Source organism: Manis pentadactyla, chromosome 4 (assembly GCF_030020395.1).
Source record: "Manis pentadactyla isolate mManPen7 chromosome 4, mManPen7.hap1, whole genome shotgun sequence".
NCBI classification, from domain to species: Eukaryota; Metazoa; Chordata; class Mammalia; order Pholidota; family Manidae; genus Manis; species Manis pentadactyla.
In genome coordinates this window covers 153,853,134-153,879,005 of record NC_080022.1, presented here as the reverse complement: position 1 = coordinate 153,879,005, position 25,872 = coordinate 153,853,134, and the positions used below count along the sequence as shown (strand labels likewise).

The 25,872-nt window shown below is 37.3% G+C and overlaps 1 protein-coding gene across 1 annotated transcript in view; it reads left to right on the top strand.

The window, feature by feature from the left end:
• Positions 1–736: 736 nt before the first annotated feature.
• Positions 737–25,872, top strand: part of AATF (apoptosis antagonizing transcription factor) — a 125,487-nt gene continuing 100,351 nt past the window's right edge. The window contains exons 1-4 of the mRNA XM_036911075.2: positions 737–956; positions 1,944–2,135; positions 4,373–4,804; positions 5,246–5,383. Of these exons, the coding sequence (XP_036766970.2) occupies positions 866–956; positions 1,944–2,135; positions 4,373–4,804; positions 5,246–5,383 (853 nt within the window). The 5' untranslated portion in view covers positions 737–865. The remainder of the gene's footprint in view (positions 957–1,943; positions 2,136–4,372; positions 4,805–5,245; positions 5,384–25,872) is intronic.

Below are 25,872 nucleotides of genomic sequence, written 5' to 3'. Positions count from 1 at the left end.
TCCATGTGCCTGGGTGTAATTAAACCGATCCTATTAAGTTTTTATATTTTGAATCTACCTGTGCCTCTTTAACGATAGACCTGAGTTTTCCTGCATTTGTGCATCAGTTCCAAGTGTCTTAGAATACCCTAATCATTGAACAGCAAAGATGCCAATACTGAGGAATATGCACTGAGTAATCCCCCCGGTCAGGCAAGGTTACTTGGAGAAGCTACAGAATCTATCTTTATTTATGCACATACATAGCGATTTCTAATTATTTCTAATAATAAAGACGCCAGCAGTCCGCTGCACACTTCCACAGGTACACCGCTGACGTAGGACTCCCAAATCCTGACTGCCGCGGGGTCAGAGGCGTACGCCCGGCCCCACACGCCTTCAAATTGTGAAATGCCAACCTTGCTTTTGGTCTTAGTCTGTGCGTGTTCCAAAGGCTGGAGATGATTACCCTTTACTCTCTCCTGGTTCAGCCACCACGAGTCATGGCTACACCACACTTTATTTCTAAGAGACAAATCTTGAGGCATATTTCACGAAAGGGGTTACTAGCCGCGCGCAACGCACTATCTGCTCACCGTCAACCACGGCCACGTGCCCTTGCGCGCTCCCGTGTCGCCACTATACGCACGCGCACGCGCACACGCGTTGGGACGGCGACTTTCCCTTTAGTCTTCGGCACGCTTCCGCCTTCTTCCTAGCAACGCCCGTAGTGACGCGACAGAGCCCGCCCCCTCCCGGAAGTTGCCGGCCAAGAGCCGGGCTCTGGGCTTTGCTGTGAGGTATTTTTTGGGTGAGAAGACCCGGCGGGGAGAGAGCGTCTCAACCCGCACGTTTACGTGCGCGCGCCGCGCGAGACCCGGTGGCCATGGCAGGACCTCAGCCGCTGGCGCTGCAGCTGGAGCAGTTGTTGGACCCGTGCCCGCGCGAGGCTGATCCTGAGACCGACCCCGAGGAGGGTGAGGCCTGACTGGGGCGAGGCCACGTGCGCTGGACCCAGCTCCGTGCGGACCCAGCAGCGAGTGGGGCCCGGCAGCCAGGCCTTGCCACCTGGCCTACTCTGCTTGCCCTTGCGCAGAGGAAAACCGCCTCCCAGGAGGGCTGTCCGGGCTTGGGAGGAGGGTTTCGGCTTCTTTTTGACCCGCACTTAGACGTGTGCTCGGGTGGGCGGAGCATCCCGAGAACTCGGGCTTCGTGTTGACTGTTGGTGGAGGGCTGTTGCGGGGAGCCGGAGTCTAGTAGCAGGTTGGAAGTTATCTTTCAGGATGCCCTTACTGGTATTGTGTTAGAAATGAGGAGAAGGAAGCCTCAGGCATTTTTAAAGTTTGCCAGCCCTTAAGAACTTACTTGGAGAATGAAGGAAGACTCAGGATTCCAGGGCGCTAAGTCTCTTTAAGCCTTAAGACACTTGCTCCGGCTGACAAATGAGACTCCTGTTCTGTAAGCTGATGGTCAAGGTCTAGTTGGGAGTTATCTTGTTTTAGACTTGAGTTAGAGAAGTGTGGGAAAGGGAGAATAAGGAGGGATAAATGTGAGTGCATGACCATGTTTTAGGAATATCAGTTGAAGGAGCTGGGGCTGTTTAGCCATGATAAGCAAAGAAAACTCCCTGAGGGATGGGATAGAGTGGATAGAACATTATGATGGCCGACTTACAATATTTGAGCGATTGCCTGTCACTCATGGAAGAGGAATTAGACTAGTTTTATATGATGCAAGGCGTAGAAATACGTCCTGCCAGTAGATTCAGAGAGTCAGCCTTTTGTTCAGGAACAGCAGAAAGATAGTGGTCTGCCTTAGGAGGTAGTGAGTTCTCCATTTCTGGAAGTTGGTGGGGATTTTGTAGAAGACATTCAAGTATGAGTTGGAAAGATTGAACAGGGTTACCATAAATTCCTTCTAACTCGGATATTTTGATTAACCCCACCCCACTCCGCCCCCACCAGCCACTGCTGCCAGAGTGATTGACAGGTTTGATGAAGGGGAAGATGGAGAAGGTGACTTCCTGGCAGTGGGTAGCATTAGAAAACTTGGATCAGCCTCGGTCTTGGACACAGATGAAAGGTATTCTGGCAAGGCTACCTCTAGAAAAGCTTGGAAGGAAGAACACTGGGAGAAGACTTTGCCAGCTTCATCTGGTGAGTAAACATATTTCCACCGTACTCTTTCTCTAACCTAATTTTTTAGGGTTCAAGTCCCATTTTTTATGATCCCTGCAAGACTAGTATGTGCGCATTCCTGCCTATTGTCTTAGGAAAGGTCATTGATTTGGCATTAGAGAGAGCCTTAGAGGTACTTAATTTTACTTCATAGGGAATCTAAAGTCCAGAGTGATTAAGTTGTCGTACTCCTAATGTTCAGACTACTGGCAAACGCTAAAATGGAGAGAAAAGGCAGTGCATATTGCATGTTGGAGAAGGCTATGTGCTGAAAAAAGCATTGTGTCTGATGAGCATGCTACTCATGGGTTTTGACCTGTTTACTTTGGTTTCTCAAGTCTTGCATTGGGTCATTTATAATACTATTTTGTGAAACTCATTTTTTGCGCTTGTAAAAATAATATAATCCTTTCCTCTTCCTTGCAAGGAAGCTAGGAGGATGTGAGTTTATAGATTTAAAGCATTGTAAGTTTATTGGAGTGGAAAAAGGGACTGGATATGGTAATAACTGAGAGTTTTGCTTCAAGAGATTAGAGGTACTATGTTGAGAATCCATAATTAATATAAAAGAAACTATCATTCAGGTTATGATGTCCATGATTTAGTTCTTGATACAGGTTTTGGGGCCCCTGATAAGTTTATTTTCATCTCCCATTCTTTGCCTAGAGACTGATAAAGGGACCAGTCATAAGACAAATAAACTATCTGTTGAGCTTTTGCTATGTGTCAGTCATTTTGGTAAGCTCTTTAAGTTCTAAGAGCCTGGGACACAGTAACTCCTCAAAAAATGTTATCACTATTATAATTACATATATCATCTCTTTTAATCCTCTCCATAGCCTTATGACATTGGTACTATTTATCCCCATTTTATAGATAAAGAGGGACAGATTGGTTAAGTAACTTGCTCAAGGACATACAGCTAATAAGTGGAAGAGCCACAACTCAAATAAGGCAATCTGACTCCAGAACTACTCTGTATGAATGTTTCTTAATCTTATAAATGGCATACATTTTAAGGATTATTTCTGTTAGCTGTTTTTGAGCTTAGTTTTTGTATTTATGTTTTGACAGCTTTCTCTATGTCTTGTGCGTATATATAGTTCTTTAAAGAAGTACTAAAGACCTATTACATTTTAATAAAATATTTAATGAAGAAAGTTGTTGGAAGCTGTTCCTCGTATCTAATAATTATGCTTGCTGTACATGGGGCCTTTCTGTTCTACCATGGAAGAGATTGGACAATCAGTAAACACCTGTATCAGGTGATAGCCTAAGCATAAATAAAGCTAGGAGCCTTAATAAACATTCCATTTACTGTAGGATTGGGTTCATATTTCTTCCTAGGGAAGATAAGACTCCTTCTGATTTAATCCCTGAGCAGCTATCTAGGCTCATCTCCCTTCATTCTGCACTCCAGCGCACTTTGGTGTTGCTGGACCTTTGCATATGCTGTTTTCTCTTTCCTCCCCACTTTTCTGTCTGATAAGCTGCTACTTAATGCTTAATAAGTTATGATGTCTCCTTCACATGAAGCTATCCCTCACCTTTCCAGCAGAGTTAGGTGGTTCCTTCTTTATACACTGTGTACTAGTGACACTGCAATATAATTATTGATATTCAGGTTTACTACTCCCACCAGACTGTAAACCCCTCCCCACAGGTATTAAGTTCTTTTTGTCATTCTTTAGCTTTTATCTACACATAGCTTATAATAGGTGCTTAGTAAGTATTTAATAAATATCGTACACTGGTGTGATAGAGATTGTGCATTTGGGGCAGCTAATGACAGATTATGTTTTTTCAGATGAATGTTTGGGAAAACTGGTAATTGCTCATATCCAGTGAAATTTTCAATGCTTACGCCAAAGGTTGCCTTTTCCTCTAGCTTTGCTTAAATTCACTTGCCCTCCTATTAAAATTTCTCCCTCCTCTGGGTTATCAGACTTTGTCAAAGTGCTTTTAATTCTTCTCTATTACAGTTTTTATGGGTCAGTCTTCCCCACTTGAACCCTTTGTTAGTATTGGACCTGTGTTTTATTCATCTTTGCTTCTCCCTTAGCAGTTTGGAGATAGTAGATGTGTAATAAATGTTTGAAGTACAGTACAGTAATACATTTTTTGATAGATGCTATAGCCTTTCAGTTGAAATGAAAGATATGGCCTGGTGTTTGTCTCAAGGTAACATCCATCTTTTTTTTCCTTCCCTTGTTTAGACAAGGAAATATCTGATGTGGAAGAGTCTGGAGATGGAGATTCAGAGGGGCTGGGGCTGGAGGAACCTGATGAGGATGCCGTGAGTACTGCTGAAGAACGGGAGTGCGGTAATGATGAGAACAGTAGTCCAGCCTGGAGGGAGAGGAGCAGAAGCCGTTCTGGGAGAATGCTGGGCTTCAGTGTCCAGAGCATCACTGACTTTGAAAAATTTACTGAGGGAATGGATGACCTTGGTAGCAGTGAGGAAGAGGAAGACGAAGAGGAGGAGAGTGGCATGGAAGAAGAGGATGGTGAGGAAGACTTGGAAGGTGAGGGTGAGGAAGATGGGGCTGAAGACAGGAATAGTGAAGATGATGGTGTGGTGATGACCTTCTCCAGTGTCAGAGTTACTGAGGAGGTGGAGAAAGGAAGAGCTGTGAAGAACCAGATAGGTTCGTATGTGGTTTGCTGTTTGCTTATTTTTCAAAGTGCCTGCATTTGATCTGTTTGTTTTTGGCTGTTTGCTCTCTCCTGTGTCCTTCCAGTTAGTGTGTGACCTGTCCCACTTACCTAGAGGCCTGAAGCCCCATTTCTCTATTCTTAGCCAGCCATTTCTACACTGAGCTGCTTAGCTGGTTCTGCTCTAGTATTTTTGGCAGCTGTGGAAGATTGAAGAGGAGTGTCTTCTCCTCTCAGTGGCTTTAGCATTCCCTCTCATGTAGCAGATACTTGCTTCCAAGATGCTGCATTTGTTTTCTGTGATGGAGAGTGTTTCCATGGTATGAAACTGATAAAGCTGTGCTGCTTGAAGACTGGTGTGATTTCCTGCCCCTCACGCCCCCTGCCCAGGAAGATTTTATAACTGAGCCATGGAATTCTTTTTTCTTTCTCAGCACTGTGGGACCAGCTCTTGGAAGGAAGGATCAAACTACAAAAAGCTCTACTGACCACCAATCAGCTTCCTCAACCAGATGTTTTCTCTATTTTCAAGGACAAAGGTGGCCCCGACTTTGCCAGCGCCCTAAAAAATAGTAAGAATACTTAATGCTGTATTGGGATACTTAGAATCACTGGGGTATGTTGGGATGCACTAGGATTGTATTTGCAACACCACAGAGTGGAAGATTTGGTTTTAGTGGTAATGTGATATTAAATAGTGGTTTTTAACATTAAAAAAATAGCAGTATAACTCTTATCAAATGAATACAACTTTGAAATGGGTTGGGTGCTCGAGTTGCATTGTGTTCTGCTTTTTTCTCACCTGCCCTCACTTCCTCCCCTTGGCTTTCTATGCTACTTCTTCAGTACTCAGAGAACCCTATTTGAAAACTCACTGGTATAGAACAAAAGGGAGACAATGAATGACTAAACTCAGTTCATTTAAGTTGACTGTGTCATGTGCTTTAAAAGATGCCTTTCTTTGTTGGGAGGTGTCTAGAACAACATGCTAAGCTGATCTTACTCCCATCTTCCTTTGGGTTGCATAGAGGGAGGAAAGATGGTGGCCACAGAGGGAGGAAACGTTTTGGAAGACAGTCGTTGAGCTATCAAAGCTAAGAATTTTGGGAGAGAAAGGGAATTTAGAAGTTACTTGGTTTCTAGTCCTCAGAGAGGAGAACTGAGGCCCAGAGAGAATGAGTTGCCTAGAGTTACAGAGCTTGCTTGTGCCCGGCAGAGACAAAATGCCAGCTTTCCTGCCTTAAGATCTAGTGGTCTTCCTTCTGTACCACACTGCCTGCTGTGCACTGTGTTCCCACCAGCACCAAAGGCCTGGGGCAGAGGGAGATTGAGGGAGATTTAGGCTGAGCATATTGTGCTTGGAATTGCTGTTTATTTGCATGCCGAGACTTAGTGTTTTTATTTGCTCTTTAAAACTTTAAAAATAATTAGTGCTGTGTAGTTAGGGTTGGAAGGGACCTGAAGAGGATATCTGATTTGATGTCTGCCTCTAGGTGGAATCACCCTAAGCCATTCTAAATAAATATGTAGCATTTCTAGGGTAGGGAATTCTGTGAACCTTCCTTGTGGGACGTGCTTTACTTAGGAATTCCTAGGGTCCAGTTTTTCATTGTATGTCCTTCCTTCCTCGAAGTCAGGAACCCTGCACATACTGTGTGGGTGGGTCTCTTATGTCCCCTTCCCCAGCCCTTTCCCCATCCTCCCATAATAAATGAGAGATTGGTGATTTTCAAAATTTTTGAGATGTTTGGAGAACTTCTCTGCTGTTTTTAATTTAATGCCCTAGTATGCTAATTCCTGCTATGCTTTGGAATAGACCTAGAGTGTTCTAGGTTAAGTGCCTCAAATGTTTCATAAGACCTTGTCCATTTTGGTACTCATTGATCTTCTTGCTTGATCCTTTCCTTCCTGGTTTTTTTTTTTGATTCATCTTAAAATATTGAAGGGGTAGTCAGTTTCAGGTATAATGGACATATTCTTTGATACAATTTAGTTCTTTAGCTATTTTAATGTTATTTAACTTTTATTTTGCAACAGTTATGGTAATTTTAATATGTCCTTTCTTTTTCTTGACCAGCTGCCTCTTTGCCTCTCTATCTCTAGTTAATCTGACAAATGTCTTCTGATCTGACAGGATGGGTTGTGGTGGAGGGAGAAAAAATGTTTGGTATCACGTATTCTAAGATGGGAGAGTGGGGAGTTCTCTGATAACCAGAATTTCTACACATCTGAAAGGTAGCTAATTTTTGTTTGTTTCCAACTTTCTTATGACACTGTGATGTAGTATGTTGTATATCTCCCTGTCTTGGTAAACAGATTAAGAAAAATCTATTAGCTACATTGTTTTGGATTAGCAATTTACACTGTGCTATATGTATAGCTGATGTGGAACATAGGCTGAATTTTTACTGGCTCCAGAACAAATACTGGAACTGTCTTTAATTAAATCTCTTTCACTTTGTTTGGTCTTAGAATAGTTAAAATTAGACTGCCTGGTTTAGATTCCATCTCAGCAATGGATTAGCTGTGTGACCTTGAGCAATTTACTTAACTTCACAGTAAAATGGTGATAATATGGTTGTGAGGATTAAAGGACATAATCAATATGAAGTATTAGCACAGTGTCTGGCACAAGTGTTTAGGTGTGGTCTTGTCTTTTTCTGCTGAAAGAGGCTTTTGGCACCGTTCGGCCATGTGAATGACTGTCCTCGGTGTAACTAACCATCATCCCCACTGACTCCAGTGTTCTTTGACTTTTTATTAGTACTCAAATTCCTTATGTACTTTAAATAAACCGTTTGTTCTGGAAAGTGGGTAGTGTTATATTCTGCTTGAGTACTTATAATTCAGCTTCTGCCTCTTATGACTGTGGAATGGTGATCAGAGATTTCCTTATTGTCAAAGCCAGCTACTGCCACCTGAAGCATTCAACTTTTCCTTGAAATATTTCCGTTTGGCTTTGGTGACACCACATATGCTGCTGGGGTTCTCTCACCTTTCTTATTTCTTCTCAGTACAGACTCCTTTTACCTCCCAGTGTCAGTGTCAGTGCACTTAGGATCTTGTTCTCAGGTTGTGTTTTCTTGATATAGTCTCTCCTTGGCACTCTCTTTTACTCCCATAGCCCTAACAATAGCCTCTAAAAGAGCAGACTTCTGGTTATATCTCAGCCACAGTAAACTCCTGAGCAGCCTGCTTTCTACCTTCAGCACCCTGAACTGTACATTTCAGAAACTAAACAAATATCTCGTTCCTTCCCCAACATACACATGCACCAAGTCCCTAGTCACCTTGGTGTCACATGTTGGCACCAATATATATAACTCTTGACCTGTGAAGTAATTTCAAAGATATTTTTTGATATCTTAGTAGCTGTGTAAATGTTAAGTCATGAAGTAACCTTAACAAAGTTAAGGGATTTTCTATGCACGAAACCATTTCCCAAAGAGGTTAGCTTTTTTTTTTTTTAAAGTTCTAACATTATTAGGAGGCGGGTCCTTTATATTGGTGGCAACAATATATACGTAAGAATGCAAGTTACTTAAACCTCAGTATAAGTTATTTAAAGATTTTCATTATGGCATACAGTTGACCCTTGAACAACACAAGGTGTTAGGGGCACCCCCTCATGTCTTGCCCCAGTTAAAAATCCATGTGTCACTTTTGACTTAGCGAAAATTTAACTACTAAGAGGCTATTGTTGGCTAGAAACTTACCGATAACATAAAGTCAATTAACACTTATTTTTTGTGTTATATGTATTATATATTGTATCCTTACAATGAAGTAGGCTAGAGAAAAGAAAATAGGCCTACAAAAATAGCACATATTTATAAGATTTTAAATTGTTGCAAATCTCTAAAAAATTTTCCAATATATTTATTGAAAAAAATCTGCATATAATTGGACCTGTCCAGTTCTAATCCATGTCTAAGTGTCAAATGTATATCAAACCTATATAAAAGTGGAGAGAATTGTGCAATGAGCCCACATACCATTACCAGCTAAGCTGTGAACTCACTGCCAATCTTATTTTATCTATACTTAAACTAACTCTCTCCCTACTTCTGGATTATTTTGAAGCAAATACCAGACAGCTATCATTTTATCAGTAAATCAGCATGTATCTGTAAAAGGAAAATATTTTTTAAGTCACACTACGATTATCCCACATAAAAACTAACAGTGATTTCTTACTAAGCATAACTGAATTGAATAGATGGGAGAATTGAGAGAAAATTTCTGTATCAGGCTTTCTCTACTATCTTCTTCAGAGTTTGCTCTATAGCTTTAAATGAAGTGATTAAAGGAAAGCCAAACTTCAGCCATAATAAGTTGACCTTTTAGTGAAATGCATGTTATTAATGTATTTAATGAGATGCATTACAAACTGCAGTGAGCACCATGTTTCATTATAGGTCTAAAATGCAATATCATTAAAGACCTTTAATAGAAACAGTGGTTGACATTTTGATATTTCCCATAAGCAAAAAAATCCAAGAACACAGTTAAATGTAGTATGAATATAGAGGAAGTGTTGAAATTTTTTACTTGCCTAAGAGTATAAAAATGAATCCCACTATGAATGAATTACATTCTGTTTGCTACCCCCCCTCCTCTTCCCACTTGTGGGTCATATCTATCCTCTCGTCTCTCTGTGGCCCTCCCCACCCCCTCAACTGTTTTGACTTGAGTAGACTAAATTTTTAATGCTATTTGGACATCAGTACAAACAGACATCTTAAAGAATGACTTTAAATTGAGTAAGTCATGGGCAATCATGGAGTCTTGGTAATGTTTCTGTTTTATTTTTTAATTTTATGTATTTTTAAGTAGGCAAGTACATTCACATGTTTCACAATTCAAAAGATAATAGCAACTATATAGTGGAAATCCTCCTTCCCATCCTTGTATCCCTGCCACCCAGCTTTCTATCTCATAGATAACCTGTATTATCAGAGAAACCCCCCCTTTTTTAATTACTTAGTTGCCTTAGGTGACAAATCCAGGAATATCTATTTCACTGTTCTCTCAATTAACACTTTATGGGTTCATGGCAGAGTATTCACAAATGATCTGTAGAACTCTGAGATATTCTTAATTACTTGGGAAAGGTTTAAGTATTGCTTGGAACAAAGGTAGTGGCAAGCTTCTCCGTGTATAACATCGTATAGGATTAAGGATCCTTATTCCCATAGACTTCATCTAGCCAAGGTGATGGGAATAAGGTTGCTTTTTTTGTTTCAACTGATGGCTATCATTTTGTCTGATAACTTTACTCTACTAATTATAAAATCATATAATGCTTACTTGAAAAATTCAAAAAATACATAAAAGCATAAAGAAGAAAATAAGGATTACCTGTAATCCTACAGCCCAGAGGTAACCACTCTTGTCATTTTGATGAATATCCTTTCAGACCTTTTTCTGTGCTTACACACACACCCATTTTAAAACAAAAATGGAATCTTATGAATATGTGCTGCTTTGTAAGGTTATTTTTTCTATTTAATATATCATTGTATGTCAGTATATTTAGATGTATATCAGCATTTTCATTGGCTAAGAATATTTCATTTTATAGATTTACTGCAATTTATTTTACCAATTTGTATTGATGGATGCTTAGGTTTATTCTAGTTTTTCACTTTTATAAAGCATGCTTTGATAAACGTCCTTGTACATACATATTTGGGTAGTTTGTCTAAAAGTAGCACTATCTGATAGAAATATAGGAAGCCACATGTAATTTTAAATTTCTAGCAACCACATTAAAAAATAATTTTTATTATATGGTATTCAACCCAATATACCAGATGTATTATAATTTTAACATATAGTCAGTATACAGATGTCAATGAGATATTTCATGTGTATCTTTCCATGTTAAGTCTTGAAATCTCGAGTGATACATTCCACATTTACAGCTTACCTCAATTTGAATCACCCACATTTTGAGTGCTCAGTAGTCACACGTGGCTAGTGGGTACTGTATGGGACAGCACAGATCTATATTCCCTGGAAGTGCAGTTGCTAGGACAAAGGGATTGTACTTTTTTTTAAAGGCTTTTGGAGCATATTGCTAAATTGGCCCTTGGAAGAATTGTAACAATTGAAATGCTCATCTGTAGCAGTTGTTTTCCTCCACTCCTGCCACCACAGAATGTTACTGATCTCTTATTTTTCCTAAATTGCAGGTGAGAAATGAAGGCAGTCATTTTTTGATAACTTTCTGTTTGACATTTACATAATACCTGTTGATTTAACATTGACATATATGCCACGTTTTGTCTATTTATTAGAGAATGAGTTCTGTGTAGGAAGATTTTGGTTGCTATTGAGCTACTACTTAGTTTGCCCAACCTGGTTAATTTGGCATTTCTCTTACATAGAGAGTGAACTTGGATCACAGAGTAAATGCTTTTCCGAAGTAGCCACATGGTGGAACCAGGAGGTGGAACCAGGTGGAACCTACGCGGATCACAGAGTTGTAAAAGCTTGAAAACTACTGCAGCCAATCTAGTCAGAAAATTTGTTTGATTGTTTTGGTTTTTTAGGAATTTGGGTTGTGTTCCGCCCCAAACAGTCTTTAATAGTGATGAGCTAGATAAGGAAGTGGCCTGACTTGTGGTAGCTAGCAGTAGTAGTTCACAACAGTCATTCTGCTGTGCTCATGGGCAGGTTGTGCACATGTTGGAACCTCTGTTCAGTTAACTCACTTCTAACTACATGTGCCTGGCCAAAAGAAAGAGAGGGAGAGGAGCTGCCTAAATAGTGCCAGTAATTCTGCCTGTCATTTTATTTAGTAAACGAGTGCCTGGGAGTAGGCGTGAGAGGGCAGGCAGAGGCTTTGCTGCCTCAGTGGCTCTTCATTCCTGGGCACTTCTCCAGGGAGTGCATCAGACTGTGAATCTAGCGTTTAAGGTTGCAGCATGCGGTTTTTGTACAGCATGACCCCTAAATGTGATCGTCTGTGTTTCATTGACAAGCTGTATGCTCTAGTGTCCAAGGGGGAAAACTGATTATGTTGAACTTGTGGAGAGACAGTATGATGCTGTACTTCATTCGCAAATATAGGGACTCTTAAAGTCGTTTTGTCAGTACTTGATTTTTGCTTTATGCTCTCAGACTTTAGAACCTAATCACTGCATAAGATGCTACTCTACTTTGTTATTTATGTCTTAAAACCTATTCTTGAATCATTTGATTTAAAATCATACGTGAATATGGTAAACCATATACAGAAGCATTCAGGAAGACAGCAAAGATCCTTGCCTTTCAGTCTCATTCTATTTCTGTTTTACTTCTGTCATTTTAGAAATTTTTTTCTGTCTCTATTTCTTGATTGATTTATTCTCTGGAATGAAGATGAGGATTGAGAATTGACCATTTAATCTAATGACATGGTGGTCATCTGTGACCTTGATGGACAGTGTTGGTGGAGTGGGAGGGATACAGGCTTCACTGGAATGAGCTGGGGGAAGGATGGGAGGAAGGGATTTGAAGTAGTAAGTATAGGCAACTCGTTCTAGGGATGTTGCTTTAAAAGGGACAAGAAAAATAGGACTTTAGATAGTGAAGGATGTGGAGTCAAGAGAAGTGTTTGGTTGGTTCGTGTTTGAGATGGGAAAAATAACAGCGTATTTATGTGCTGAAAAGAATGAATCAGCAGAGGGGGAAATTGATGATGTAGGACAGGGAACACCTGCTGTAGGTATGTGGCGAGGGCACGAGAAAGGTGGCCTCTGAAAGCAGTGTGGACAGGTTAGCCGTAGTGACAGGTGGAAGATAGTATAGAAATAGACACAGAAATAGGTACTGAGTCTGAAAATTCTTTCTTGATCTGTTTTCTTTGAAATAGGAATAAGGTCATAAATTTGCAAATGAGGAACAGGGGATGAGATAGTAAATATTTTGAGGTGAAGGTATGAATTACTCATTCTGTCTTCTTTCCTCTGCAGTTTTATAGTCTGCCCTGCAGCTACCACCGGAGTTTCAGTGCTTTATCCTTCAGTGCTTTATCCGTATGTTGACCTTAGGAGCTGAAAACCAGTGAAGTGCAATTACAGTGTGGTAACGATGTAAATGAGGTGTGATACCAGGGCCGGGAAGAACTGGAAAATTACATTATTGTCTGTCTGTTCAGAGTCATGGCTTCTAGGCCACTCAAAGGAGAATGTTCCAAGTTCAGTTCAAGTTCCTAGTTCAAGTAGATCTTTATTACCCTCTGTCAGTTGCTTAAAACTGTACTGTATTTTAGTTTGCTTCACATTTGGACTAATAATTATTTATATCATTTTGTTCCTTAGGTCTCTGATTTTCCTTTCTTCCCCCTGTAGCTCAGTTATCACCTCAATGTTTTTTCCGAAACTTAAGTCCTGCCATCTTTTCTCTGAGTCCAGTGCACAGTTGTACTTTTGGGACTTCCTTTCATTGTTCTAGGATGGAGCTGTTTTTGGGCTCTCTTTATCTCAGTTTACTTGGCCTATTTGTTGCCAAACACAATGCATGAGGAGTAAATTTCCTGAGTTCTTGTAGATTTGGAAATTCTCTGCCCTCATTCTTCCTTGACATATTCTTAATTGATTGGGTAAGAATTTCTAGGCTAAAAATTATTTTCCCTCAGAATTTAATATACTGCTATGTATTAGTTTCCTATTGCTACTGCGACAGAATGCCACAAGCTTGGTAGCTTAAAAATAGCACACAATTATTTATTTGTTATCTTAACCATTCTGGACCTTAGAAGTCCCAAAACCAAGGTGTCAGCTGGGCTGTGCTTTTTCCAGAGTTTCTCCGGGAGAATGTTTTTTCCAGCTCCTAGAAGCTGCCCACATTCCTTGGCTCGTGCCTTTCTTCATCTTCTAAATGAGCAGTCCCATCTCTTCAACCTCTCCTTTTCTGAATTTGACCCCACTGCCTCCCACTTTTAAGGACCTGTGATTACACTGGGCCCACCTAGCTAATTTAGGATAATATTCCCTTCTCAGATCCTTAACATAATCACATCTGTGAGGCCCTTTTGGCATGTATAGTAACATATTCATAGGTTCTGGGGATTAGGATGTGGATATCTTTGGGGGATCACTCAGCATATGTGATCAACAGCATATGCCCTGTTGTCTTCTGTCATTGAGTATGGTTAACAAGGAGGTGGTTGCTGCTTTGAGTCTCTTTCCTTTGTAGGTGACTTGTTTTTGCTCTCAGGAATTGTTTGGAATCTTCTCTTTATTCCTGGTTTTCTGAAATTGCCTGAAGAGATGTCTAGGTAGAGGTCCTTTTTCATGAATTGTGCTGAGTACTTAATGGGCCCTGTTAGTCTGAAGACAAGGATCCTTCAGTTTTGGGAAAATCTCTTCTAATGTTTCTTGGTAATTTTCTTCCCTCCATTTTCTCTGTCCCCATTTAGATATTAAATTTGGATTAGTGTTATATCTCTTATGTGTTCTCTAACATTTTGACATTGTCCATGTCCATGTTCTGAAAATTTTGAATTTGATTTACACTTTTTTCTTTTTTAAAAATCTCTAAGAGGTCTTTTGTGACTGTTCCTTTTCTATATAATTAATATACTTAGAGTATATTATGTACATTTATAATTTTTTCTTTTTGTTTTATATTCACTTTAGTTTCTAGAATTGTTCTGTCTCCACAGATACCTTGGACTTTTTCTTTTCTTAAATTTTTATCCAAGTTATACATGTTTATAAAGAATCAGATAAATTTATAGAGCATGTTATAAAAACTAGTATCTGCTGTCAGTGCATACCACTCCCTTGCCATATCTCATACTCCTGAAGCAACAATTATATTTTTAATTATTTTGTTGTATTTTTTTGGAATGCATGGATTTATCTCTTTATCTCTAATTAGCATATTTCATTTCTACTTGATTTTTCAGTTTTGGGCATTATCTATTGACTTCATTATAAAAATGAAGATTTATGAGGGGTATTACGTTTAGTACACATGGTGTGGGGGGTCATGGGGAGAACAGTGTAGCACAGAGAAGGCACATAGTGGATCTCTGGCAACTTGCTGCACTAATGGACAGTGACTGCATTGGGGTATGGGTGGGGACTTGATAATATGGGTAAATGTAGTAACCACATTGTTTTTTCATGTGAAACCTTCATAAGAGTGTATATCAATCATACCTTAATAAAAAAAACGTAGGTTTAGCTCTCATTTCTACTACACTGATACACACTTTCTATCCCTTCATGGTTATATATTGTAATTTGGTTAGATCAATAGTCAGTGTTTACATTATTATGTCTATGTAAACACTTCACAGCTGAGCCATGTAATATATATACATAATTATTTTTCTTTTCTCACACATCATTTTGTTTTCTAGAGTTAATAATTGTTATATTTTTGTTTGTTTTAATTTCTATGTGGTAAATCAAGCCTAAATTTTTCTTTGGTTGTTGAAATCTCCTGTCAAGACATTCGGTTGCATCAGATATTCTGCCAGTTTATCTTCCTGAAGAAGTCTGTCCCAGAGTCTTTGGACCAGCTTTGACTTGGGCTGTTCACTTTCTCCCAGGCCCAGTCATCATGCTGAGATCTCCTGCCCCATCATCCTGGCCTGCTTTAGCTTCTCGAATCTGGGAATCTCCTATTACAGGATTTTTTTTTGGCTTACTCCCATATTTTGGTTGAGCATATCCTATCATAGCTTACTAAGAAATGGTATATGAGTTGTAAACTTTTTTAGGCCTTGATTGTCTAAAAATGTCTTTATTCTATCATCACAATTGATTGTGTTAGAAACCATTCTGATTCCTGATCTTACTGTTTTTTCCTCCCCTTTTGGAATCTGGGGACTGCTGTTTGTCCACAGAATTCTGAAATTTCAAGATGTTGCACCTTGAAACAGCGGTTTTCATCTACTGTGCAGAGTACTTACAGGGCCTTTTCAATCTGGAAACTCATATCTTTCATTCCTGGAAATTTTCTTGAAGTTATTTTGTTAGTGCTTTTTCCCCTCTGTTTCCTCTTCTCTGTCTTTTTTGAAAGGCCTGTCGTTTGGTGTTAGACTGTTCCTCAGATTTCCCTTGTTTTTCCTTCAATTTCCAGTTCTCTCTTTCTCTCTCTTTTTTCTTTTTTGGTTCTACTTTCTAAGACATTTCCTTAGCTCTATTTTCAAACCCTTCTATTGAGTATTTTTATTTTTCTTCTATCATTTTCATTTCTCTGTGAACATAGGTGATATATATTTTCTTAAGTGTCCTTCCTGCATAGTCTGTTTCCTCCTAGCTAATTTCTTATCTTATGTTTTAACCTCTGTATAACATGTTAGATGTTTTCCTTAGATATTTGGTGAATCTTAACCTCTGTATAACATGTTAGATGTTTTCCTTAGATATTTGGTGAATCTTTGCTCTCTGTAGAGTACCAAAAAGTTGATTAAAAGCTTTGTGTAGCTTCTAAAAGGGTTTTTTAGATAGAGTTCTTTGTCTATGATTTCCATTGTAAAGTGATCTGTGTTGGGTCATATTTGGGGAACCCCCAGTGTTCTTTAGATTTTTGCTCTCTCTGGGATCATAGTTGCTAAAGAACTTCCAGTCTCCTGCTGGTTGCCAACATTCTAGGAGGTGTAGGCAGGTGTATCTCAGCATTTAATCTGTGTGCTTCAATTTATTATTCCCTGTTTTAGGTATTATGCCCTTGCCCTCAACTGTGTCTGGTTCCCCCTGTCAAAGACCCTATGTTTCATTCTTTCAAAGGATAAACTTTCAACTTCTGATATGTTATCTGATATGTTGACTCTTTTTAGCCTTGTTGTCTTCCCCTCTTCTAAGGTGCCCAGCACTGCCAGTTCATAGACTGTACCTGGATTGCTTCACATTCTTCACTGCTAGCACCAGAGAATCTGCTCAAGTTTGCTAGGTTATTAATTTATCCATCTGCTTTTTTTGAAAACTGGTTTAATGAGGCATAATTGACATATAGTAGAATGTATACAGGTTCCATTTCTCTGCTCCTCTTGAAAGCAACATCCCTAGAAGGAGTTGTCTATACTCATTACCTCAAAACCCTTCCTCCCATCCTCTCAGAATTCATCCCAGTCAAGCCCTTGTTCCTCCTGCTTCATCAACACTGCTCATCTGGGTCACAGGTGACCACCATGTTGCTAAATCAAATGGTCAGTTCTCAACTTCTATTTTCCTTAACCTGTCATCAATCTGTACAGTTTGACATCTGTGTACACCCATAGAACCATCACCACACTCAAGATAACAAACATATTCCTCACTCCCAGAAGTTTCTTCAGCCACCATGTAATCTTTTCTTCCTCCCCATTCCTAAACAACCACTAACCTGCTTCCTGTCACTAGACATTAGTTTGCATTTCTAGAATTTTACATAAATGGAATCATACAGTTCTTTTTTTGTCTTTCATTTGGTATAATTTTCTTGACATTCATCCATCATTTTGCACATGTTAGTACTTCACTCTTATTACTGAATAACATTCCAGTATATGGATATAGCACAGTTTGTTTTATTTTCCATGTTTGGCTATTACAAATAAAGCTTCCACAAATACTTGTATACATGTTTTTTTATGGTCACATAACTTTCATTTCTCTTGGATAACTAAGAATGGAATGTCTGGGTCACATGGTACGTATATGTTTAACTTTCTAAAGAAACTTCCAGTCTGTTTTCTAAAGTGGTTATACCATTTTAGAATCCCAACTACAGTGTGTAAGAGTTCCAGTTGCTTCACATCCTCATAAACACTTGCTATGGTCAGTCTTTTTAATTTTAGACATTCTAGTAAATGGGTAAATCATTGGTAAGAAACTGCATTGCTGTCATTTCTCCCACATGTTGTCCTTCCTTTGTGGGCTTATTCCTTTAAAAACTTAATCAGTGGAATAGAATAGAGAGGGTTCTTTAGATAGGGCTGATCTTACTCTTTTTTACTCCCCTTTTGGAAGCTGGGGACTTCTGTCTGCAGAATTCTGAAATTTCAAGATGTTGCACCTTCATGTAGATCTGTTTCATCCGCTGTGTTGAGTACTTACAGGGCCTTTTCAATGTGGGAACTCATGTCTTTCATTCCAGGGGTTTTTCTTGAAATTATTTTGTTAGTGCCTTTTCCCCTCTGTTTTCCAGAAATAGATTCACACAAATACAGGCAATTAACTTTTTACAAAGGTGCAAATTCAGTTCAGTGTAGAAAGGATAATCTTTTCAAGTGGTGCTAAAACAATAGTACAATCATTTGCAAAAAATGAACTTCAACCTGTAGCTCATACTTTACACAAAAATTAACACAAAATAGATCATTGACTTAAATGTAAAACATAAAACTGTGAAGTGTTTTTTTTAAGAACACATGGGAGAAAAATCTTCATGACCCTAGGTTAGGCAAAAAATTCCTAGATATATCAAAAGCATAAGCCATAAAAGAACAAATTAGCATTGGGCTAAATCAGAATTAAAGTATTTTGCTCTGTAAATGACATGTTAACAGAATGAAAAGACAAGTTACAGACCAGAGTAAATATTTGCATGTTATTTATCTACCAAGAACTTGTGTCCAGAATATATAAAGAACTCTGAAAACCCAATAATAAAAAAATACCCATTAAAAAAAGGCAAAAGATTTGAACAGCAACTTCAGGGAAGATATAATGGCAAATGAGCACATGAGAAGATGTTTAACATGATCACTAGGGTTGAAGAAAATACTAACTAAAGCCATAATGAGATGCCATTACACATCTATTAGCATGGCGAAAATAACATACACACCTGACAACACCAGGTGACAGCAAGGATACAGAGCAGCCAGAACTTGCCTACAGCCCTGGTGGGAGTGCAAAATAGTATAGCTACTCTGGAAAACAGTATAACAGTTTTTTATAAAGTTAAACTGTATTTACCAGAGTGTCCAGCAGTCCTACCCTCAGATTACCCTAGAGAAATGAAAACATGTGTCCATACAAAGACTTGTATATGTATGTTTATAGCAGCTTTATTCATTACACTTAAAGTTAGCAATAGCCCAAATGTCCTTCACTAGGCACATGGAAAGACACAGCATTGTGGTACATTGCTCAGTAATTAAAAGAAGAGACTATTGATAAATGCAGAAATGTGAATGAATCTTACTAAATGTATTTTGCTAAGTAAAAGACCAGTCTCAAAAGATTATATACTTTAAAATTCCGTTTATATTGCCATTATGGAAAAGGTAAAACTAAAGGGATGAGAACAGATCAGTGGCTGGCAGAGGTTAGAGGTGAGGGGAGGGTTTGGCTACAAAGGGGCTGCCTTGCTTTCTTCTTTGTTTCCTGAAAGTTTCTATTTTCCTCTTCAGTAGCCTCATTTCCTTGGAGTGTTTCCCACCTGTTTTTCCACAGTGGCTTACCACTGAACCCGTCGGCTAGGCTTGATCCTAAACCTTGTGCTTGGATTGGGGGGAGGGGAATCGTTCTGTGCTTATTCCCAGGTAACTCTGGGAATATTTCTTATGATAATGGATACATGATACAGTACTTCTAGGGATGGAGGAATGGGCTACATCAACCTGTAGTGTCAGTTTAGCTTGAAAAATATGTCTTTGGTACTAAAACCTTACCCATAAGAGAATAATAGATTACACAGAGCTTCCAGATTTTGATGTGGGTTAGAACTGAAAAATGAGATGTCTTTAAACTCTTTTTCCTTCTCTCTTTGATAAGTGATATAATGTGGCTTGGATACTCAGAGATTCCTGAGATTCCAGGTTCTGGTTGATGATTTACTGCAAAATTGCTTATAAATTGAAGTAGAAAATGTTTTGCAGACCTGGCAGCTTTCTGGCTTCACACCCATTTGTCACCCAGCATTTCCCTTTGTGTATAGAACAAGAATTAATTAGGCTGCACTGCAGGAAAAGTTTATGGCTATAATTTATATAGGATGAATTTCTTTTTAAAGAGACAGCATTGTTTTGTTATACCTATATACATACAAGTGTGTATGTATATAAAGTGGTTTTTTTCCCTTAAAGCAGTGTCTGTGAGCTTCTGGAGTAAACACTCATTTTCTGCAGGCTGTTGGTGGAATAGATGCTTTAATAGTGATTGCTTTCTGATTAAACTGTTGGGTTTTTATTTCTTGTTTTTAAATTCATTGTATACTAGTGAGAAGCACTCAGTTTTAGGTTTGTATTTTAGACATTGGTTAGACATGTCTGGTTTCCAGAGCTTTGTATTCTTTTGGTCTCTTTGAAGACTTAGGATTCTGTCTTTTTATAAGGGTCTTGCTCATTCAATTAATGTTTTCATAATCAATGCAAGTCAGAACTTGCAATTTGTTCCTGATTTGCACATTAAAGAGCTCCATTAATTAAGAATCCTGGTGTTTGGCATGTTCCCGCAGGATCTGTGCATTATTTACATGGTGAAAGTGCAAGATGCAAGTTTCTCAGTTATAGTGGCAATTGCATTTAATCCTGCTTTTTCTTTCTTTCTTCTTCTTTCTTGCTTTTTCTTGTGAATAACAGTTAATTCACAACTCATTGAAACTCCTTAGGGATACATTGTACCAAAATAGGAACTGATCCAAATTAAGGGGCCACAGTGGAAGACTAAAAACTACATCCTTTGTTTAAAAGGAAAAAATTCCCCTGGAAGGCAGAATTTATGTGTTTGGTTTTTGTTGTTTTTTTTCACTTGGCTAAATGTAAGAGGTGGTATAGTGTTGAGTTGTAATTCTGTTTACTCTGAATTTGCAGATTTTTTCTCTCCATAGAGTAGTTGTACTAATAAATGAATCTGCCCTTCATAACCCAAGTAACCCCAGAAATATAGACAAACATAGCCCTATGCTTATGTCACACAATCTGTTTTATAATATTCCTGTTCTTACTGCTTTTTCATGAAATCACTTTCCAAGGTGTTCGGGTTCTGTTACCATTTCTTCTGGAAGCCTAATCTAAGGCAGAGGCGATCTCCATCTTGATGTGTAAGAGGGTGTAAAAAGCAGTTGGAAACATCATCAGATCACTGCTTCTGCAGGTTCCTCCTTTCCAGTGTTAACCATGGCTAATGCTTACCTACTCATAATATATTTTCCTAACACCTAGTCTATCCTTAAAAATACCATGAGAGCTGCATTTTTTTCAAAAGAGTGGAGACATTTTTTTTCTCTGATATTTATGAAGTTTGCTAGGGATTTTATGGGACTTACTTTGTCCATATGTTCTTTTAGGAGATACACAGACACACACGCTTATTTTATATATATATGTAAACATCTTATATATTTTTAAAATCTTCACTGTAAAAAAATATAGTGAAGGAATAAGTTATTTGTAAATTAAAATTTTTACCATTGTAAATAAATTTTTTACAATTATTTGTAAAAAAATATGTAAAGGAAAAAATAAAAGTTCTCCCACTTTCCCAAACCCCATACTTTTTCTTAGAGAAAACAATGTGGGGTGTATTTGTCCAGACATTTTAATATGTATGTATTTTCGTATATAATTCTTTCTCCATTAAGCATTACTGGAAATTTGACAAGGAGAAGAGACTGCGGGAGTGGTGTTAGAAAAAAATATAGCTGTAATGTTTACTTATGGATTATTTTAGGGAAACTATGTCATGATACTTTCAAGACATGATTCTCGATTATTGTAATTATATTTATAAACTGACTCTAAGTTTGTTCATGTGACTTGCCTTGAAAGTTGTTAAAATTGGGCTGTATTATTTTTTCAAATAATATTGACTGTTTTGCTTGGTGTTCAGTCTCAAATCTACCAGATTCTATTTTTCTTTAGGCAGTTGACTACATTTATTTCCAGATAAATCTAAAATGCTGCTATTTTGAGAAGAGTTCTTACTAGCTATTCATACTATTTCATGCAAGGAAAATTTTTATAGGTAGAGAAGCTATTCAGACAGTTCTAAGATTCTTACTTCCTAAAGATGGCACATAATGTATGCTACATAAATGTTAACAGTGGTGAGGGGTGGGGAGAAGGGCAGAGACAAAGATTCTAACTCAAGTAATTAGAAAGCATTTCTGGTGTCCTCAGTAAGACTGTAAGATGTAAGAACATGAGTGAAAAGAAATCAAATGTGACATTTTGAGACTCAGGATGATTAACTGACTTATACTGTGGTATTTTTATTGTGCAGGTCCAATGCTAGATGTCCATTTCCTCTAAAAATAGTAAGAGCTTCCATCTGTTACTTGTGCACTACTCCCCATGCACTGTATGAAGTTCTTACAAATGTCTCATTTAGTTCTCACAGTAGCCTGTGAAATAGGTGCTAATAATTGTGTTGTACATATGAGGAAAATTAAGCCTTAGAGAGAGGTTCAGTAACTTGCTTACAGTCACGCAGTTAGAGGTAAAGCTAGTGTGGAAACTAAGGTCTACTCCACTTCAAGGTCTCTGCTCTTGGACACACCACCCAATTTATGCATATAGTTCAACTCTTAGCTGTGCTTTTTTTCTTTTTAAAGAAAGTATAAGGGAATAAAGAAATAGACTAAATGCCAACTCTTAAAGGAATGAAGGCAAGAGAGAGGGAGATAAATTTGTAAAACAGAAGGCTGAGTTTGAGTAGTAAATGTATCCTTCAGTTTTTTAAAACATTTTTCCTACTTACTGTTTTTTCAGTAACAGAGCTAGAAGGGCTCTCAGGAGATCAGCTGATTTAGTCCCTCTCCTATAGGCAGATAAGACTTTTTTTAGTGATAAAGAAACAAACAGGTTTTTTTCTTATTATAGCTGTAGTACATACCAATTATATAAAATGTAGAAAATGGTCAAGCAAAAGTAAGGGAATGATTTTCCCTAATCCCAGCCGCTAGAGTTAAGTACTTTTAATATTTTGTGTATGGTATGTATCTTATCTAGTTTTTTAGCCCCTGCTGTGGGTGTATACTTAGAACAAAAATGGAACCATAATCTATATTCTGTTTTGCAATCTGGTATTTTCTACTTAATAGAGATCATGCATATTTTTCCATGTCATTAAATAATGTTCTACAGCATTATTCTTAATGGCAGCATAGACTTCCCATCATATGGATAGTTTAACCACTTCTTTATTGTTGGACATTTGGATTGTTTCCAGGTTTTCATTTTTGTTAATAATATAGTAGACATCATTGTTACTAAACCTTTACTCACATCCATGACTACTTTGTAGGGAAAAAGAGGACTTTCACAAACCATGTGACACATTTTTATTACTGTTGGGATGGGAGTCAGTACTATTTGAAACAAAATATTCTTACCACAAACAAAATTTGCATAAAATAAATTTCTACATGTGGAATTAGTGGGTGTTTTAAGGATATAAAAAATTTTAAGGGTTTTGATCTCAATCACCAAATTACCCTCCTGAAAAGTTGTATCAGTTTATTCTTACCTTCTTTATATGAATGTCAGTTTCCCTTATCCTTGTTAACACTAGATTATATAAGTTTGTTGCATTTTTGTCACTTTGATAGATGGAAAATGGTTTGTGCTTATTTTAATTTACATTTTTTAAAGTTTACATTTCCCAGTGTTTAATGAAGGTAAACATTTTTTTCCTTACATTCATTTATTGGTCCTTGGTATTTTTTTTTTGTGTGTGTATTATACAGGGAAAATTTTAAACTAATTCTAGTGGTAGGTGATGTCCTTGTCAATCAAATTTATGGCCACTTCTAATTTTTCCTTTGATTTTAATCTGTTTCTTCTTTGATTTTTTTGTTGACAGTAAGAATTACATCTATCTCAGAGGAACTCTTTGTATTATTGAATGTATTTACTTAACCTTAATGACCGTTATAAAAAAATCATAAAAGTAAATTTTGTTTGTGGTAAGAATATTTTGTTTCAAATAGTACTGACTCCCATCCCAACAGTAATAAAAATGTGTCACATGGTTTGTGAAAGTCCTCTTTTTCCCTACACTTAGTACTCTTCAGATAACCATTTTTAGCAATTTCATATATGTTCTTCCAGATACTTTATATAAATTTAATTTTTTTAAAACCATAAATAAGATCATGCTCTATATCTTCACATATTAATGAATATAAATCTACCTTTTCTTTCTTTAAAAAAAAAATACTTTGAATAATAATAAAGGGAGAAATGTGGGATCCACATATAAATTAAGTATAAAAATCAAACGAATATTCATATTTGACCTGATTGTTTATGGTTCATAATGCATGATCAAAACCGAAAGTTTCTGTGATGACTGCCCTTGCACTGTTCACCATGTAAGAACTTATTCACTATGTAAGAATTTGTTCACCATGTAAGAACTTGTTCCTTATACTTTAGAAGATTGGAGACTCTTGAGAATTAGGCTTGGGGTTGATTAATGATTGTGCATTGAGTCCCCTATACAGAATTTTATTGTTGTTAACAACCATTTGATCAATAAATATAAGATATGCCCTCTCAAAAAAAAAATAAATTAATTTAAAAAAAAAAAAGGGCATATCCTTTCTTTGTATAAAACTCAGATGCTTTCTTGATGCAAATTAACAATCTGTGTTTCCAAAAGATAACATAGACACTTAAGTTTTGTCCCAACTCTGCTTCTTAATAGATACATAAATGGTCATGTAACTGGAAAAAAAAAAAAAAAAAAGTATTTTGCTATCTTTGTTTTCTTTTTCTTTTTACTGAAATATTTTAAAGAAAAATTGAAATAGTTCTGTAAATGGCTCTTAAAAAATTAAGATATTTCTTATATAACACTATCATAATCTCACCTAACCAAGTTAATACTTCCTAATAATCCTAATATCATACCCAGTCCATATTCAGATTATAGTTGACCCTTTAACAATGTTGGGGCTGGGGCGCCCAACCCTCTTTGCAGTAAAAAATCCACATAAAACTTTAATAGACTTCCCAAAAGCTTAGCTACTAATAGCCTACTGTTGACCTGACACCTTACCAGTCACAAAAATAGTTGGTTAACACGTATTTTGTATGTTACATGTATCATATGCTGTAATCTTAAAATAAAGTAAGCTAGAGAAAAGAAAATATTTTTTCAGTTACAAATCTCCAAAAATGTTTCCAATACATTTATTGAAAAAAACCCGTGTATAAGTGGACCTGCCCAGTTCAAATCTGTATTCTTCAAGAGCCAACTGTACTTCAGTTATTCCAAAACATATTTTATGGTTTAGTTTATTCAAAACAAATTCCATTTATATTTCCTTTTCAATAGCTACACAGAGTAATCTGGTGAAACTAAATTAAACCAGTCCCCTATAAATGTGTACTTCAGATGCTTGCAGCTTTTACCTGTTAAAAACAATGCTTAAAATAATGTTTTTGTACCTGCCTCTTTGCTTTCTTATCTGATTATTTCATTAGGATTAATTTCTAGAAGTGAAATAGTAGGGTTAGCAAGTGTGCATGTGCAAAACTTTGATGCATCTTGCCAGATTGCTTTCTGGATATGTTGTGTTAAACTCTTATCAGTTGTATATGGAGAGAATGCCTTTCTTCACATTCTTGCCTACATCAAGCATCATCAGAAAAAACAATCACATTGTTTTAAGGTTTAGCTTTTTTGTTTGTTTTTTTTAAGTGTGGCTAAGCATCGTTTCAGATGTGTTTGGCCATTTGAATTTTGGAGATTTAATCCATTTTGTAATATTCTGTTTTTCAGTTTAAGCAAATATTTCTTTATCTTGTCTTACTGGATTTGCCTTCTGTCCATGTGGTTTAGGCTTTAGTTTCTCCCCTTCATTTTTTCAGTGTTTTTTAATCAGACTTGTCTACTGCATTTAAACAGAGCCTCACTAGCTTGTGTTTTTGTTTTTATTTTTAAATCATATAGTGGTATTGGAGAGGGCAGTTTTGTCATTTTTTTATTAATTGAAAATTTTGTTCTACTTTTGTTTTCCAGATAGTTTTGATATGTAACCCATAAGGACACGTTGATCTGGAAAATGGAAAACATGCAGGTTTTTTTTGAAGCTTGTAATAGTGTTTCATTTCCTTCATCTGTATAATGGTGATATAATAGTACCTACCTCAAAGTATTGTTGAGGATTTAAATGAATT